We start from the raw sequence: 20,189 nt of genomic DNA, 5'->3' as shown, positions 1-20,189 counted from the left end.
TCACCATCTCCTGCTTTCTAGCCTGGTGCCTTCACCACTAGACCAAACTGCCTCTTCCCTTTTTAGGAAAGGTTGTTGAGAAGGTGGTTGTGCAGTGGCTTATGAGGACTCTGGAGGAAATGGATTATCTGGACCCATTTCAGTCAGGATTCAGGCCTGGGTATGGGACTGAAACAGCATTGGTTGCACTTTTGGATGATCTTTGGCTTGAGTAGGATGGGAGTAGTGCATCCATCCTTGTTCTTCTTGATCTCTTGACAGCTTTTGATACCATCGACCATGGTATCCTTCTGGGTCGGCTCCAGGGGCTGGAAATAGGTGGCACTGTGCTGTGCTGGTTCTTTTCTTCCTCTGGTGCTGGTTTCAGTCAATGTTGATCAGGGGAAGGGGGATGTCCCACCCTCAGTCCCTGCTTTGCAGAGTGCCACAAGGTTCAGAACCTTCTCCATTCCTGTTTAACATCTATATGAAGCCACTGGGGGAGGTTATCTGACGGCACAGGGTGAGTTATCATCTGTATGCTGATGATACCCAGCTTTACATCTCCACCCATGGCCAATTAAGTGATGCTGTGGAGGAACTGTATCAGTGTCTGGAGTCTCTGGGGGTTTGGATGAAGAAGAACAGGCTTCAGCTCAATCCAAGCAAGACTGTGTGGCTTTGGGTGTTCGGGCCCCCTGGTTCTGGAGACTTTCCATCTCTTGTTCTGGATGGGGTGGCAGGACCCCAAACAGAACCTGTGCACAATTTGGGGGGACCTTTTGGATTCAAGGCTCCTGTTCAAAGAACAAGTGGCAGCCATGACCAGGGAGACCTTTGCACAACTATGTGTTGTGCACCAGTTGTGCCCATTCCTGGACCAGGAGGCCCTGCTCGCAGTCACTCACGCCTTGGTCACCTCTTGTATGGATTACTGCAATGTGCTCTACATGGGGCTGCCCTTGAACAGCATTCAGAAGTTTCAGCTGGTTCCAAATGCAACTGTGGAGGCAGTTATGTGTGGCCCTTAATCGCCACACGTTACTCCTCTGTTCTGTGGGCTGCATTGGTTGCCAGTCTGTTTCCCAGTACAATTCAAGGTGCTGATGATGATGTATAAAGCCCTTAATGGCACGGGAATGGATTATTTGAGGGGCTGCCTCTCTCCAATCACATCTCTCCCTCCCATTGTCTGGCAGGAGGGGCATGCTCTGGGTCCCATCTGCCAGGGAGCGTTGTCTGGCAGGATCCAGGAAGAGATCTTTTACTGTCATGGCTCCTGCCTTGTGGTACTTCATTCCCCCGGATATCAGATTGGCCCTGACCCTGCTGGCTGTTCTCAAGGCCTTAAAAACACGGTTGTGTCAGTGGGTGTGGGGACCCTGGAGTATGGTAGAGCTGGTACAGTGGCTATATTAGCTGTTATGTATGATTACCTCAGCTATGAATTTCATTTTATGGTTTTATACTGTTTTTACTTCTTGTATTGGTTTGCTATTTTTATTCTGTTTTTCAATTGTTTGTGAGCTGCCTAGAGTCTTATATGGAGATGGGCAGCTATATAAATTTGGTAAGTAAGTAAGTAAGTGTGCCTGGAAAGGTGTTAGGCAGAATTCTGGTTGAAAACATACAAGACAATGAGCAAAATTTGGGAAGTACAGTGCAGCTGAGTAACACACAGGGGATTTTTTATCTTCAGCAGGACATAGGAATGTGAATGTGAGAATGTGAAGAATGTAGAAATGTGAGAAAGAAAGCTTATTGTATGTATTGATTTGCAGAAAAGGAATAGCCTTGAATTATATATGAATGTGGAGTTGAAAGTTGATTACTGAATATGATAAGACAATATATGATGGGAATAAAGCCTGTTTGGGAATAAATGGAAAGTGAAAGGTTTGGAGATACAGGTAGTCCTAGCTTAGCAAACACAGTTGGGACTGGTAAATTCATCACTAAGCGACACAGTCGCTAAGCAAAACATCACATGACCACAATGGACTTTCAATGTCACTTCCCATTCAGTTGTTAAACAAGTCACCCCGCGTCATTAAGCAAAACATCATGTGACCACAACTTGTGATTTTACTGCCAGCTTCTCCATTGACTCTGCTTATCAGAAGCCGGTTGTAAAGCCCGCAAATGGTGATCATGTGACTGCGCCGTTGTAACTTTGAATGGTTGCTAAATAGGGCAGTCATTAAGTGAGGTCTATCTGTAGATGCAACAAAGTACACTTTTATTGGTATGCCCAAACTACAGTGATCTGGGCTTCTTGCTAAAGAACTGCTGAAGAGCTCCGAGCAAAGCAAGGCTACAGATTATATACTTTTGGTGTGTTACATAGGAATGATAAAATATTGTAAATCATAATATGACCTTTACAGCTGGAATGCTTTTGACAAACTATTAGAATTGACCTACCTGTTACTTTTCACACTATTAGAACTGTTCTATCCTGTTAGATATTATCAACATGTTCAGTAAACAATGGTGTTTAATGTATGTGCATCCTTTCACACCATTCCATTCACACTCTGAAGGAAAGACAGCTGTCTGGTTTCTGTATCCATTCCAAAGTCACTGAGCTACATGCCTCTTAATACTTAAGCTAACAAAATATATGATTTATTTCTAAATTTAAAAATGAACATATGAATTAAACTTCCACATATTCATGGAAAAAAACAAGTTTTGTTCTTTGTACAAAGAACATTCTTTTGTTCTTTGTACAAAGAACATTTGTACATTCTTTGTACAAAGAAGCAAAGATGGCCCTTCAAAAGTAATATTTCTTCCCACATTATAAAAAACCCCAAATCCTAATTCAAACATTGATAGATCACACATATCAGAAATCCATTTCTATACTTCTGATTGAGATTTGACTTCCCAGTGTTGTATAGTAATTCTTTTGGCACATTCATCCCTAGAAAGGGAAGATTGGAAACTGGATGAAAATTGTCCAGAATGGTGGGGTCTAGCAATGGCCTCTTGAGTAGTGGGGGAATCACCCCCTCCTTAAGAGACAGCAGAATTACCCCCTCCCTCAAAGAGAGTTAACTATCACCAGAACCCAACCACACACTCCGGGAGGCCTTAACCTGCCTGGAGAGACATGGATCTAACATAGAGATGGCTGCACTAACAGCCCCAAGGACCCTGTCCACTTTCTCAGGCTTATCAGGATCGAACTCTCCCCAGATAACCAAGCTAGACTCAGCCCCAGTAATCTCCACAGGACCTGCATCAAAGCCAGAGTCCAACTTAGAGTGGATTCAGTTAACTTTGTAAGATGCCTAGCATACTCTCCACAGCAACCCTGTAGGTGAACCTCAGAACCACTCCCATCCAGGAGGGACCAGGTCACCCAAAACAGGGCCGCTGGACAGCTATCTGCAGATGCAATAAGGGCAGAAAAATATTGATATTTCACCACCCTTACTGCCATGAGGTAGCGTGAGGTAGCGATTGATGTCAGGCCTAGCCCAAGGAACTCCAAGAGACAATGCTAATTCAGTTAAGCTATGTTTATTAGCTACAACCTCTAGCAAGAATCTTCCCAGACTAAAACCCCAGTTCCCAAAGTCCTCCAGCCACAACAGTGTGAATTCCTCAGGGAGGTACCAATCTCATCCTCTTGATCCTCCCACACAGTTCTGGCGAGCTAAGAAAATGTTTGTCTCCCTGAGCTCGACCTTCATAATTCCATTCCATCACAGGTAGGGAGGTTGCTACGCAGCAGGGAGGCTGGTACAACAGCAGCAGTCCTGACTTAACCCTAGAGCCCAACCTATAAGCAGGGTCTCACATCTAGTAATCTGTGGGGCAGTGCCTCTAGAAACCTCTCAAGTATCTCGGGTGACAACTGCCACCCCCCAACCCTATCCTAGGGTCTCAGCTGCTGCCACATCTGAAACCCTGATGGGCATATCTCTGTGAGGGGGACACCGCCCCTGGACCCAGCCAGGTTTTGGTAATACATGTCAGGGCAGCCCTCACATCCATGATCAACTCACGGATGAGGTCAGCCTTGTTACAGACTGACCTGGTGTTTAGCAACAATAGTCGAAAACCCAGGGCCTTGAAGGCCTGCCAACTGGGGCCTTGAGTTGAAATTGGAGCTAAAATACACCAATGGAACTACATACCTGTGGTGCATTCCCTGAGAGCAGCCCACCCCCTATTTTCCACCATATCTCCCCCTACCTGTCAACACCATGATGTTACAACCCGCCCCCACTCCCCCCAAGGCTTCCCCCTGTCCCTCCCTTTCTGGCCCATGCCCATGCCCGAGCCAAACACCCACCCACCCATCCCAGAACCATACAAAACACTTCACATTAGAGCCCCTCTGAATCCCAGAGATGCTTCTGCCACTGGCACTCAGCAGCTCTGGCCAACAGGGACCCCTCCTCACATCTCCACCCACTACCCACACCCCCAACCCACCCCTTCTGACCGGACAGGCATCCCCACTGGGAAGATGGTTATATACAACCCTTACTTCACATTCTTTCAGATGACCTTGCAATGGTATGTAAAAACTTCCATCAACATATTATAAAAGTAGATTGCTGGTTTAGAAAGAACACTGAATTTGCAAGAGTCTCTATCAACTCTGGAATGTCAGGTGCAATAATAGCATCAGGACTGACAAGCTAAGCAGCAAATGCTTAAGTTAAATAAACTGTTAGGAACTTTCTCTAAAAAGTTTTATAGAATCAAAGCAAGATTTTGGAAGAAGTTATATCATGATTAAAACAGTCCAAGTAGTAGTGTGAAAAGCCCAATGTACCCAAATAATCAATTTACCAGCTATTTTTGGGGGGGAATTGTCCCATAATGTAAATTTTTCATAGGCAAAAGTATCCAAGCTGTGTTTAGAAATCACCATTTTCCATATATCTTGCAGCATTATTCGTGATTCCCAACCAAACCATTCAGCACTTGCCAGAAATTCAGTGGAGCTTCACGTCATAGCTCTAAATGAGGACTAAGATTAGGCAATCAAGAAGTTGCACACAGAGTCCCAGCCCTGGCAACAGTGGTGATGTGGCATCAGGACCCACCCTCCTGGCCCAAGTGATTCCACAGACCTTATTAAGCACCATCTACTGAAAATATCCACATGAGCTGCAAAACAAAGCCTGTTTCTGGTTATTCTTAAATAAGAATCTTGAACATCCAAGTCAGAGAATCCCTACAACAGCAGGCTTCTGGCATTATCATAACACAAACAGTCCCAAAGGACAAGATCAACTGTTTCTTTCATTCCACAAATATCACACAGTCCCATGGCATTCCTTCCAGTTAGGAAAATATGCACTGTGACCCAACACTGAAAACAGCCAATTTGCTTCCCCTGGCCCAGGCAGTGGAAACCTCAACAATTTATCAAAACATTAAGACTTGTGGACTTTTGGGCAGGGGGGCTGCCCCAAAACATTGTTATACAATGCCTGATCTGCAGCAAGGAATTATTTATTTATTTATTTATTTGATCAATTTATTTAGAATTGTTGATGTGTTATTTCAGATTTTGTTTGTTTTGTCTTTGAATGTGTCAAGGAAGAAGACTTTAGAGCAATCTGGTTGAAGTATGGGGGATTTTTTTGCTTATATATAATTTTCAAGGGTGTTTTTTAAATATAATTTCAGTGTTGCACCACATTGTAAATAAGTTATACATATATAGATTTTTTTCTTCCTTTAAGTAGTCTGGAATTCTCTCTCTCTCTCTCAATGAGACTGAGATAAAAAGGAGTTGCTCTGCCATTCTGAGCAAGCATAAAAAACAGTTCCCTGTTCACAATTTTATCTGTGCAAGAATAAATGGGCTACTGTTCATTGCTGTGCATCCTTGGTCCTTTGAGGGCTTGGTCAGGCCAGTAGGAAGACTGAAACAGATCTACCAAACTTTACAGAGAGTCCACAAGGACTACTGGCCCTGGGTCCTTCTCCCTTCTTCCAAGAGGTAGCCATGCATGTTACCCCTGACAAGGATTACTTCTACACACCAAAGAATCATAATGATTTTATGAAAGAAAAGCTTTCCTACTGTAAAATTTGTAGAAATGATTGCAGGGGAGTAATAGGTTTAGGGCTGTAGACTCTCCCAAATATTAAAATACATTGGATTTCTGACTGATTTTTTGTTTGATCGTATCACATTAAACCTTCCTGTTTGATATTGTGACATATAGTTGATATGATCACAGCATGTTTGATGTGATCACAGAGTCAGATGTGAAGATTTATAAATGTCTCTTCCTTGAAAGAAATCAAATGCAAACAGAAGAATGTGTTTGATTTAGTATATTTGATTTATAAATTTCTTATGGTACAAACATAATACATTGTTTGCTATAGAGCTGAAACATCAAAACAACAGAGATAATCTTGGGAAAGTCTATAGAAAACAATGCTGCAAACTTGAAACCTTATGGGGGGAGTAATTATGTGTCATGGTAAGTCTCTTAGCCCAATTTTAAAGATGAAGGGGGAGCATTGCTCTGAATTTCTTCATTATTTATTGATTTGAATAAACATACATGGGGCTTGGTCTGTAATGCACATGGGAGAGTAGCCTTCCAGATATGTTGTTACTCTTTCTTGAGGAAGGAAGGAAGGAAGGAAGGAAGGAAGGAAGGAAGGAAGGAAGGAAGGAAGGAAGGAAGGACGGAAGGACGGAAGGAAGGAAGGAAGGAAGGAAGGAAGGAAGGGAAGGGAAGGGAAGGGAAGGGAAGGGAAGGGAAGGGAAGGGAAGGGAAGGGAAGGGAAGGGAAGGGAAGGGAAGGGAAGGGAAGGGGAGATGGAATGTATTATAAGTAACTCCCAGATGGCTAGATACCTTCTGGAATTTGAATCCTCAGTACATCTGAAGAATACCAAGTTAGGGAAGGATTGGATTGGATTACAGTTATCTATGAGATTCATTGCTGAAAGTATTGGAAATGATAATTGAAGAACACAGGCTCTGTTGTAATGAATTGCTGATACACTCATTGTATGAACAACATTAAAAGTCTTTAAAAAGAAAAAAGTACAGGAGTAGGAATGAAGAGGTGAGCATGTCAGATGATGATGGCCGTAATCTCTGGTGCCCTTTCGACTGATCTTGATTTTCTGGTGCAAATGTATGTAACTACCTAGTTCCCACTATCTCTTCCAGGCCTGCATGTTGATGATATCACTTGGCTCTCTATTGTTGGATACATTTCATTTTGTAATGAAAATAATGTTACGAATGTCAGTTATTCCCAACTTTTTCTAAAGGGAACTGTGCCTTTGGCATACAGCATGATTACCGTTGGAGCACTGTTGAACTTTTCAGAAATATAGATCTTCCTGAGAGATTAATCACAGCTGAAGAAATATCCCTACTGCTACTTGATAGTTGTAAAAAACTTCATTCCGCAGATTGTTTCAGTCTTATTGTGTTGCTCCTGTTTTACGTCTTTTATGTTATCTCTAGTGATGTCATGCTTCTTCAGAGAGAAAAAGCTACTTTCACTTGAAATATTTTCCATATGCAAACAAGAAAGGAGTGCAGAAATCTATCTGCCACGAGGTAATGGAGCTGAAAAAGCCCCAGGATAATATTCTGATAATACTCTGTCTTTATAAGTACATATTCTGAGGCAGTGGTAATTGGGTTTCATTGCTTTTTTTGCCTTTGTTCAGTAGCTGCTTCTCTCCTAGCAGATATTTTGCACAGTCTAATATAAGAATAAGCCAACTAGCATATTGTAGCTCTAAAGCACCTGCCTGCGTCAGGCTGTGATTCCTCTCATTCTATCTCCCCGTTTCTGGTGCATTTTTAATCTTTCTCCCTAGAGGCAAGTCATTCTCTTCCCCACCCCCTTCTGTATTCATTCTGCTCGTAGCATTTTAATTGGGCTGGTTTTTATACCGCTACATTCCAGATGCTAAGCTTAAACTTTTTAATAATGACTGGTTTTTGATATGTTTATTGTTTTATAATTTTTATATCTTTGTTCCATATCTTTGTTGTACACCGCCCAGAGTCACTTCTTGAGAGATGGGCGGCCATATAAATTTGATATATAAATGAATAAACAAATTAGAAGCACTAACTAGGGTTTAAGAAAATATTAGACTTGTAGGCAAAGCCTGTTTCTCATTTTACCAAATCACTGATCAGAAACTTTTTTTCCCCCAATACTGTCAATGTATTCCTTGTGAAAAGCAAATTTCTTAAGGAGAAAAAAATTGACAGTGTCATCTAGGTATAGCTAAGCAATTGGAGTCATGCATGGATGGATGGATAGATGGATGGGCGGATAGATAGATAGATAGATAGATAGATAGATAGATAGATAGATAGACAGACAGACAGACAGACAGACAGACAGACAGACAGACAGAATGAAAGGTAAGGGTGGAAGAAGTTATGGCTAGGGGAAAAAACAATGTGAGATTTATGTATTGACTTTTCCAAAGAGAACTCTATAAGAATCGTTATTTTGTGTCTTTACTCATCTCAGAACTTCCATTTTGGGGACTATTATTTAATGGTATAACTTTCAGCATAGTTGATAATTAAGCACTAAGAAACATGTGTGTAACAATTGTTCCATTTGTATATTAAATAATAACAGGAGGAAACTAACCAGATTGCTCCAAGGAGATGTTACATACAAACCATGTTCAGTCTGACATAGGATTGGAGATTTACCTTTTATAGGTAGGGTTGCACGACCTCTAAAAGAGCTGGGACACAATTTGGAAAAACACCTGTATCCAGAAATGTATATGGGCATTTAGCTGTGCCCTTGCCAAACAATGAATGAAGCATTCAGCCATAATGACATATGCCACCAGCCACAAAAAGCTGGTGCTTCCACTCATCTGAGATAGAAGATTTGTTTCTAATGCACAAAATACAGTGGTACCTCTACTTACGAACGCCCCTACTTACGAAATTTTCGAGATACGACCAGCTCCGGCCCCAAAAAAATTGCCTCTACTTACGAACTTGCCTCTACTTATGAACCGGATCCGCGGCCATTTTCCCTGCTGCCACGCGGTTGCGGCTTCCTGTGAGCGAGATCGCAGTAGCAAAGAGACGTTCGGTGAGGCTTGTGGTGTGTTTTGTGGCATTTGGAAGGTTTTTGTGGTGTTTGGAAGGTTTTTGAGGTTTAAAAATAAAATGCATATGTTTCAGAACTGTTTAGCTGTATTTACATTGAACCTTATGGGGGAAATTTACCTCGGGGTGTGACCAAATTCGGAGGGCAGATTAGCCGTATTTACATTGAACCTTATGGGGAAATTTACCTCGACTTGAGACCAACTCGAGTTGCAACCAGAGTCACGGAACGGATTAAGTTCGTAACTAGAGGTACCGCTGTATTTTGAAAGATTTTTCAAATGATAACTCCTGAGTAATCTATATGATCATTTGCCCCATAATAAGGATGATTGAACGGATTAAAAAAAAATGGGGAGAAAAGATTAAGGCCACTCAGGACTATACAATATAAACTCCAAATTAGGTGCCAGGAGATTGGTGCTCCATTTTTCACTCAGTTTTCAACAATAACCATCATACTATTGGCTTAACATGAGCATTTTAGAGGCTGTGAAATCACAATATTTGGAATACAGAGAGGTGTTTTAAATTTACATCCTATAGTCTACACAACCAACATGGCTCAGTGATAATCAATCTATGCTATAATGCTACATGCGTTTGCATTCCTCTAGACCAGTGATGGCAAACCTATGACAATCGTGTCAAAGGTGACATGCCACGACATTTTGGATAACATGCCAGCGTTCACCAACACCCGACAACAACTGTTCTCCCTGTTTGAGTTACCAAAGAAACTGAGCTTGTATTACTCTTATTTCATTTTTGTAATTATTTGGCGTTTCTTTATATAGTACATAGCACCAGACATAATTGGACTGTATTTTTTTTTTTAAGTAAATGAGTATGTAAAGAATTCTTTTTCTTTTGTTGGGGGGGGGGAATGACATGCCAGCAGAGTCAAGTTAGGCATTTTCCAAATTTTTGACACACCGAGCCCAAAAGGTTTGTCATCGCTGCTCTAAATCCTTTCAGAGCTCATGTCCTTTACATTTTTTTTTTACCATGAGTTACTGCAGAGTGATAAAGCAGTAACTCATGGTAAAAGAGATAAGTATGTATTTGTGTTTATTTGCAATTAAGGATAAAATGTGGCAAAACAAATCTCTGTCTAAGAATAAACTGAAGCAGAGTAAAACTTTTACTTTGTATAAAAACAGCTGTTTTACTATTACAGAACAGTTTTCATTAAACTTCTTAAATTATGAGTTTGATACAGCTGCAAAAACATCAGAGGAATGCAGGAAACTTAACACCATTTGTTCCCTGGATTGATACATCTGTGTAGGGCTTCGTTTTTCCTTGTACATATGCTTTTAGTTTACATCTTAATGAAGGGCTGAAAAAATGTTAGAATTTGGTCATTTCATTAAGAAAAATTCTGTTTATTTTGCTAGCAGCAAAACAGAAGCGATTTATTAGTATGATAAGAGAGACTTATTATGGGTATTTAGTTGTTGAGATATTCTCCATCATATATATTTGATGTGGAATGAATTTAGTTTATTGGAAGGGAAAAAGTTTTCTTCACCACCAACATAATCCGCTATTGTAACTGTGGAGATGCCTCATGTTGACTGAATGTTGGCAGCTTTAGCATTATGTATATATGTTTTATGCTGGCTATATAGGTCTACTATTTACATTCCATCCATACTCGTCCACAATTTGAAGTTGCAATCCTATAGAACAATTACCTTAAGTAGTTTATTCCTATTGTATTTTCACAGCTTGTTCTCCCATGCTCTTGGTGCCCAATTCATGCTTGGTACCGAGGGGAATACTTTCCTTTTTTGTTACCTTAATGTATACTTATTGATAGCTGCGTGATAATTACAAGCTTTCAAATGCATTATCTTGAAATGTGTTAGGTTAAAAGATACCTAGTAAGACACTTTGAGTGTGGCTACCATGGAAAAGCAGGTTGTAAATAAATAGATGATGATTACCATACTTACATGATCTCTGAACTAGATGACTACAATAGGCTACTTGTGGCTCCTTTTGGAAGAAATGACAGATTTGGCAGACTATTTTAGCCAAAATGCTAATGTGTTACATTAACATTGTATGCCAATTAGCATCTGGGCTCAATTCAGTTCATAAGACTCCAGTTCTTATGTTTCAAGCCCTAATTAGATTGGGGCCATTGGCCTTTGGAATATTAGGATATTCCAAAGGCCATCTACTGACTTTCCATTATTTTAAAAATAATTGTATAACTCAGGCCACCCACCATATTCATCACATGAGGAAATAGTCTAGGTCTCACCATCAAAAGTGAATCAGTTTATTATTTCATTTTATAACTCCTTTTTCTCAAGGGCCCAAGTTTGGGGGCTTTCTTGGTGATGACCCTCAGCTGGTGAAACTCTCTTCCCAGAGAGAAGACAGGCTTCTTTAAGCTTCCTCCTGTTGCTTTGGTCGGAAGAATTGTGTAGCTCTGCTCTAATAATTAATGACTGATTTTCAAGAGCGTGTATATGTGTATATTGTTAAAACTTTTTTTTTCCTGAAAGGTGTGCAACTATTGATTGAAAGGCAGGATTAGAAATATTATAAGTAAATAAACAAAATGGTGCCATTGGACATCTTCATTTTTAATACCTTTCCTTTCTGTCTCTTCCTAAAGTATATGCTTTTGAAGTATCAGAGCCACAAAGCCTCTTAGAGGTTGCCTATTCAAGCAAGTAGACATTTGGCCTCTCTTTTCTTTCCTTTTGAAATGCATACCTGAAAGTGTGTTTCAAGCAATTTACCTCTTTCATGTGTTCCTTATTTAATCCAAATAAGCGTGTGACATGAAAGCTAAAAAGAAAAGTATAGCATAATGCAATTAGTTCCTGTGATGTCTGTAGAACATTTTAGAAAGCCCATCTCTTTACAGTGGCCAATGAACATAACAGATAATTAAAGCTAAAATAAATGCTCCTGTGTTCTTTCAAAGACACAATGTTCCCTTTACCATGGTTTTGAATTTCCTAAGCAATAATTTATATACTCAGGGCCACTGAAGTGTAGCATTCCAAAACAGCAATTGGTTTAACAGAAAAATAAGTCTGGAGTTTTTTGTTTTTTTTTAAGATTAAACATTTAACAAATAATCAGAAACTTTACTGGCTTATTTCTTCTCCATTTTTGATTTCCTGCATTGTATCCCATCTTTATTAGGTACTGTGAATTAAAATCTGTGGCTTCTTTATAACTGAATCAATACTAGTTTGGGAGTGCGTTGCATTCTGACAGGTTCTATGAGTATGTATAAACCTACCTATTAAAGAACCAGGATTTGCGAACCATGTTTTGGTGGGAGGCAAAACAAAAGAAGAATCCGTTTACTGATGCAGAATATTCTGTTTAATCTAGCCAATGTGATATTTTCTCCCCAAATACATATAAATTAGCACACACGTATTTTGGGACAACTTTTTTTTTCCTGTTGGGACCTGTCTAGTCATATCCATGTGGTGATAAAGAAGGGCTGTGCTCTACTGATGGATTTATGCAGGGAGGCATACAGTGCTGAAAGCCTGATTCCTTTCTCTGGCAAAGGCATAAGGAGAAACTGGGAAACTCCATGGTTATCAAATTAAGCATTTATTCTTTGGTGGATATTTATATAAAGCCGTCCTTTTGCTTGTATCACAGTTTATGGTTAGGGAACCCGGCTCTTTTCAGCACTTTACATTTCTTTTAATACCCTGAAAAATTGCCAGTACAAATTTGTTGCAACTGAGTCTTATACTGTCTTCCTGTTAGTTCAGTTTTAGGGATTATTATACAATAAGGCCTCTCTAACATTATCCCAAGTGACTTTTGCTTTTTCATTATTGGAATAGGGACATGCGGAATTGATCCCAGCATAAATCATGCCCCCAAAATATCAAAAATTCTTCTTTGGATAAAGTCTGATAACAAACTGTGATGTGCTAGCAAATGGTATTAGGGATGAATTGTCTTGCACATTGATAGTAACTTTGCAGAAATTCTATGGTTGTACAAATTGATTGTCCTGGGAGGTAATTAGATTGGAAGTAGAAGAGTTCTTTTTACAGCTACTTTAAGGTAACAATTGTTGGATTAATCATTCGAAACAATAAAAATTATAGTCAGCTCACTCTGTCTAATGTTGCCTTAGTTAAATGCAGTACAAAACTTTCTGCTAAAACTTGCAAAGAACCATAAGGATTCTATGTATATATGTCTAAATTTGATATGTTTTGTCTCATTCTCTGGCAGACACTTTCCATTTCCAAGACAGATAATCAGCCGCAAGGATTAGCAACCAGTGTAAGGTGGGGACAGACACCCATCAATCAGTCTACTCCCTGGGATACCGATGAGCCACCATCTAAACAGATGAGGGAGACTGAAAACCCAGGTATATTGTCTGCCTTATTTGCAGTTCTGCTGGAGAAAATTGTTCAAAACAAATTCAGTGTGTTCTTTCCAATTCCACTTTGAATAGGGCTTTATCATGAGTCCTTTTTTAAATACTAGAGTTGGATTTTCTTTCTAGTTATAAAGACCTCTTCAGGTTACTCCTATGATATGGCTAATACAAAAGTATTACATGCTGCAAGTTTGTTAAAGTTCTTTCTTTTCCCCTCTCTGTCCCTGTTTATTCTGTGCCCCCCCCCCCAAAAATAGTCCCACTGGCATATGCTTTAGGAGTCCTTTGGGCTTGTGGTGGTCTCTAAATGTGTTAAATAAATAAAGTCTCTTTTTATGTCCAGAGCCACCTGTAATGTTTTCCAGCTTCCTGACACATATCATACATTGTATAGCTATACCAGGCACCTAATTACAATCTTTGTAGTGGCTGGAACATGGTTATTATACGCGCTGAGTGTTTGTCAGGGAGCCATGAAAACACATTGGAGAAAGAGGTTAATTTTCTTGGAAGCATATATTTAAACTGCATAATGCTAAAAATGCAGAAAACTGTAAACATACTGTATTGCACATCGATCAGTATTTTTAACATCTGTGCCTTCCTGCCATATTATAGCATTTACTGCTTTACACTTACCAGTTTGGATTGATGTCAATCCATCCCCCTCATTATAAGAGAGAAGGGACGGACTCAACAGAATCACATTTACAGAGGGAGCTGTTTTGGGGACTGATGTTTTGCAAAAATTGTTCTTATTGCTAGCTTTCCTTTTTCCAGGTACAGCTCCATGGGTTACAACAGTGGCAGCAGGTAGCCAACCAACTCTTATAACTCATTCTTATGGGATGAATCAGCCACCGACCTTCAGCCCAGCAGTCAACGTCCAAGCCCCTGTCATTGGAGTCACACCCTCACTCCCTCCACATGTTACCCCCCAGCTTCCATTAATGCCAGCTCATTACCAGCTTCCGCAGCAGCCTTCACGGCCTCTCAGTAACATGGTTGTGAATCTGCAAAGCCAGCCTTTGTACACAAACAGTCAACCCATTACTATGTCTTCTATGACTGGGGTTGGTCAGGTGACTCACCCAGGCCATGGTGCAGTAGGGAATGGTCACATGACTTGTCCTATGCTGCCTCCGCCGCCACCTGCTTTGCCTTCAGCTGCCCTACCTAATAGTGTTCCAGCTACCAATGGGCAGGCCGCCCCCCAGCTTCCTCCTAACCCGACGGGCAATCAGGACAACACAAATGGGGTGCAGATGCTACGGACTGTTGGTGTGGGGAAATACGAGTTTACAGATCCATGGCATCCAAAAGGTAAGTCGGCCCAAACTCTTCACATCTTTGGTGATCTGTACTTCAGGAGTATGTCCACTAGACAGTAATACTGAAGTTGCGCCAGCAGCCTGAACAAGAGGCAGTCCTGCCAATTGAAGCATCTATCGTGTTGACACTTTTGCACCAGCACTCCAGCATCTGTTTTCCTGCCTTGTATCTGAGGTAGCTTTTCATGAATTAAAGATGATAAACTGGTTCTCCCAAGAAGACAGAGGGGGGAAATGTGCTTGTTTTGGTACTGAATGACACTTTCCAAGGTATCTTGAATAAGTAGAGACTCATATATTAAAGCACATGAGAGTGCTGTTGCTCTTTGCCATGGAGTTTCTTCTGTTTCTCTTGAGAAGCACTTTCTTATAAGTCACACCACCACCTTTCTGGCTTTTGTTGTGCTTTTTCAGTTACGCTGTTTCATATGAAGTGTGAGAATTTTTCTCCTTTTAGCATTTAGAAGAATTAGGTTGATGTTCCAGTCAGCTCTGGGCACTGGATAGATTAATCAGCCTGAAAAGAGTATTGTCATCCCAAGGGCTTTGCCATTCACAGATGGTACAGCATAGCATGTTGAAATTCACCCATGTGAAGCTATTGAACTCTTCACGGTAACGCTAGCCTAATAGAAGCAGGATGGAAGAGTCACCTGCACCGAAGAATTAGGTATGCATCCAACCTTGTTCAGATGGACCCTGGGAAACCAAGAGGGCAAGGAATCAGCAAACAGGCAAGACCAAATGAGATCTGTGTGCCCTGCACTTTTTTTGTGTGGATGGTCACCCTTCCCTCTATCCCAGATGGACCCACATTCTGGATGCAGGCCAGTTTTAAATCTGTCCAGGGGTAAACTGTACAGGTGCTAACACACTACAGTGGTACCTCGGTTCACGAACTTAATTTGTTCCATGATTCTGGTCACGAACCAAATTGGTCGCGAACCGAATCAAATTTCCCCATAAGGTTCAATGTAAATAAGGTTAATCCGTTCTGACCCCTACGAATGTGGTCGCCAACCGATTTTGGTCGCCAACCGAATCAAATTTTCCCATAAGGTTCAGTGTAAATAAGGTTAATCCGTTCTGAACCATTTTTTTTTTTTAAACCACAAAAATATGAAACAAAGTACAGTACAGTACAGTATGAAGAGAGAAAACACTAACCTTGCTTGAGGCGACTTCTGGCGTGGAGGACAGGAAGGCGGGTGAGGAGGCGGTTATTGTTTGGAAGGAGAGTCCCCCTCGCCTACAGGAAGCCATGACCACGTGTCAGAGCAGGGAAGATGGCCGCAGGTCGTGTTCGTCACCCGACGCAGAGTTCGCGAACAGAAGCAAAATTTTGTGAACGGTGCTGTTCATGAACCAAATTGTTCGTGAACAGAAGCGTTCGTGAACCGAGGTATTACTGTATATGGATACAGCCGTAAATCTATTGGACTGTCAGCATAGCCAACTAATTTTAGTTTGTTTTGTTTTATAGTTTATACTGGGGAAGAGTTCTCCATCTCATGTGAACATAACTGGAAATGTTCATGTGTCCTGGGAGTGAGAACATGCTGTGTGTGTGTGTATACACCAGAGTTTCTCAACCTTAGCAACTTTAAGATGTGTGGACTTCAACTCCCAGAATTCCCCAGCCAGCATAGTTCTGGTTCTGGGAGTTGAAGTCCACACATCTTAAAGCTGCTAAGGTTGAAAAACCCTGGTATGCAGGCTGACGTACACATATATAATATGCAGTAGATATAAACAGGACCATTAAAATATTATGTCCAACAACATGAAAGATAAGTAATTTCTCCCTCCTTTTAAAAATATAAAGACCCAGATATTTAAATTAGTTTTTAAAATTTTAGACCCATATATTGAGGAGGGTTTTTATGGCTACGTGAAAATATCGGATTTACTGGCAGATTCTTCATTGTATTTCTAGAGGTTTTAAAGACTATTCTTAGTAGAAAAAAAAGCAAGAAAATTAATAAGGATGGGACATTATCTTAATCATTAATAAGAGAGGATCTTTCAAATTTTAAAATGCCTTGCTGACAAAATTCAAATGCTAATATATAACTTATGAAAACTATTCCTGAGCATCAAAATAATTCCATTTATTTTCTGAAGATGGTTCTTAAGAAATTAACAGAAATACAGAGAGTCAATTTCCATGTCTCGGGACTATTTTACACTAGTTTTCCTCTTCTGTGTTCCTGGGTTAAGCCTTTGAAAATAGTTTCCATCCTTCCAGTCCATACACAGAATCCAAGAGGAGTTCTGTTCCTAGAAGGTGAGCATCCCACGCAGTGCAGAGAAGCCAATATTAGCTTTGACGGATGACCATGTTAGCTTTATCATTTGTCATAAATTGTAGGGCAGGCAACTGTGCTCTCATGAATTAGATTTGACTAGCTTCTCTGTTTATAGTCATCAGCATCTGATTTATTCCCCCTCATTTAATAGTAAAGAGAGATTGAAGCATTCATATACCAATGCCTGAAAAGCAAAGCTGGTTTTATATATTTATTTATTGAGGGATTCATTTCCTTTCCTCCTTAAAAGCATGTACTTTGAAGCTATAATTGCACTTGTCAGATCTAACATCAAACAAGTAGATTTATAATCTAGTTAAATAAGAAGAAATCTTCAATTTCACAACCAGCCTCTATACTTTAGCCATGTTTAGAATGAAAACCTTAATATAAATTATCTTGAGTTCATAAAGAGAGTGGTTTAATATCCCGCCTAAAAGTTTTGTATCTTTCAGATCTGATTAATTTCAGATGTGTATGTGACAGGCTGCATGTTCTCAAAAAAGAGAATTGGACGGTTGTGGTTAACTATACAATCAAAGATGTTTCCACTAGCTTTTAGAGATTTTCTCCCTCATTTTGGGTGACACTGGTATATGTTATAAGGAAGTTTGACTACAGATGTCTCTCAATCTTTTTTCATAGCCTTTCAGTTATTATTCCTCCATCTCATATAGACCAGCACAGTGTCCTTATTTTATTGTTTCTACTTGACAATCTAATCTGGTACAGAATAACTGGTTTGCAGTTTCCCAAATGAAAAGAATATGTCTTGCCAGTTAAAATGTGGGGTACTGATGTTTTACACATTATCAGTGAACTGATTTAAAATTGCACATTTTGTTTTTCCTAATTATGTTTCATTCGGATGAGTTGTATTCCTGCAGGGTCTCCACTAGAATGCACTCAAATATTTTTTCTTAATAACCTATTTTTATTTTTTAAGTAGACAAATACATTGCAAATAATAATATCAGCCCCAAACAAAAGGATTAACTGGATATCCCATTTGCAATAGGTCAATGTTTTTTCATTGAAAGATGGAAATTAAGCCTTTTTGTTTCATCTAATTAATTTGCTTTAAATATTAATGCTTTTATAGTTCATTTTTTTGTTGTTTAAGGAACTAATATATTGGGTTTTATTTCTTTATTATCAGAATATGTGTCAGTTGAAAATTTAATTGGTTTCTTAGAGTTGGTAGTAATGGTACAGAATATTTTTAGATACCTTAAGTACTTAAATGTTAAGGCTTGCTACATTATTTTAACAATATTTTCCTGTTAGAAATATTGAGAAATTAGAATTGCACAGACGCAATTATTGGAATATTTGCTAACTATTTCTCTCCTTTATTAAACGCTTAAAAGATATTTCTCAAGCATGCTCAGTTTTTCACATATGCTATACTCCAACATTACAAAATGCTACAGGGAAAGTAAAAGCACATGACTAGAACTAATATTTATGCTCCTAAAAAGAAATGATTGCATTCTGCCATCACTAACTACATGAAAAATTAAGCTCAATGTTCTGCAGTTGCCTGAAATCTAAAGAGACTGGGAAATAACATTGGACTTAATATCACTGGAGCCTGTAGAATATTGTGTCACAAAATCTTTCAGGTGCCATAGAGATAGATTGTAAATTTCTACTGTTTTTTGTTTCTATTCTAAGTGTAATTTACTCCAGTATTAGATAACAACATTAGGCAAAATTATATGTTTTAATTCATACTGAAATTAAGCTAATCAGCTGCTCTAAGGAATTATTTAATCAGCTGAATAATTTTAAGGACATTACTTAAAACATTTTATAAAAATGATGAGGAAATGCAATAGTTCACAGGCAGTGTGCTTAGAAATTATTAATCAAACAGTTGTATGAACTGTTAGATCAAAATGGTGATGCCTTCAGATATGTTCAGCTATTCGTCTATTTTGCCTTGAAGGGAGTCAGGAACATAGTTCTTTCCTGCTACATTAAATAACTTACATTTGTGTTGTGAGAATAACTTTTTCCCAACAGAAAAACTACAGACTAGAATCTAGTGGTTAATGCCTGATACGCAGTATATTCCCAGGAACCTTTAAGTCTCTCCTCCAAAAAGTAGACCCAAAAGGCTCACACATTCCACCAACCATGAAAATATCCTGTTAAAAAGGAAAATGTGTAATTGTGTACTGTGTGTATGTGTTGTTTCTATGGAAGAACTTTTGGGCATGTATATAATCCTCTTCAAGAACCATCTGAATTGAGTGATGTACTGGTAGTCCTCGCTTAGCAACTGCCTCATTTAGTAACTCTTCAAAGTTACATCATTGTTTAAAAAAAAAGCTTTGCAGCCAATCCTCAAATTTACAAACGTTGCAGCATCCCATGGTCACGCAATCACCATTCAAGAACTTCTCAACCAGCACATATTTACAACTGCTGCAGTGTCCTGCAGTCATGTGATTACCATTCATGTACTTCCCAACCAGCTTCCGACAAGCAGAGTTAATGAAGAACACAGAAGTAAAATTGCAAGTTGTGGTCATGTGATGTCTCACTTAATGATCGTAGTTATTCGCTTAACAACCAAATGGAAAGGGACGTCATAAGCCCATTGCAGTCATGTGATTTGCCACTTAGCAACCACGTCACTTAACAATGCAGTTGCTGGTCCCCATTGTGGTCACTAAATGAGGACTATCTGTATGGGTTTTTGTTTTTTGCTCTATATTACAGATGATAAATGACAGCTCTCTTGTTCCTTAGCCTAATATTTTAAAATATTATAATATTAACATATTTAAAATACCATATTAATAAATATATTTAAAATAATCCTTAATATATATTCATATGGAGCAATTTACAATGTTGCCTTGACTGCACGGGAAAGGTATTGATGGTGTGAAAGCTCTATGGAACTTGAAGATCCAATTCCATTTCTTCAAGGCTCTAGGAAAATTATAAATATGAATAGAATAAGCTTTGCAATATACTCAGTTTTGGTAGTGAATCTTGGTTTCGGTGTTATACCACAGTATTAATTGAAAGAGACTATTATTGTT

General features: G+C 39.4%; 1 protein-coding gene across 1 annotated transcript in view; it reads left to right on the top strand.

Annotated features, from left to right (window-relative positions):
• Window positions 1-20,189, top strand: part of KLHL29 (kelch like family member 29) — a 423,334-nt gene that overhangs the window by 249,828 nt on the left and 153,317 nt on the right. Inside the window, exons 4-5 of the mRNA XM_088135579.1 lie at window positions 13,337-13,478; window positions 14,271-14,813. Of these exons, the coding sequence (XP_087991705.1) occupies window positions 13,337-13,478; window positions 14,271-14,813 (685 nt within the window). The remainder of the gene's footprint in view (window positions 1-13,336; window positions 13,479-14,270; window positions 14,814-20,189) is intronic.

Source organism: Python bivittatus, unplaced genomic scaffold (assembly GCF_059951505.1).
Source record: "Python bivittatus isolate LINGU-HERP-01145 unplaced genomic scaffold, Pbiv_v1 ctg000020_np1212, whole genome shotgun sequence".
NCBI classification, from domain to species: Eukaryota; Metazoa; Chordata; class Lepidosauria; order Squamata; family Pythonidae; genus Python; species Python bivittatus.
This window is presented reverse-complemented; position numbering and strand designations above follow the sequence as displayed.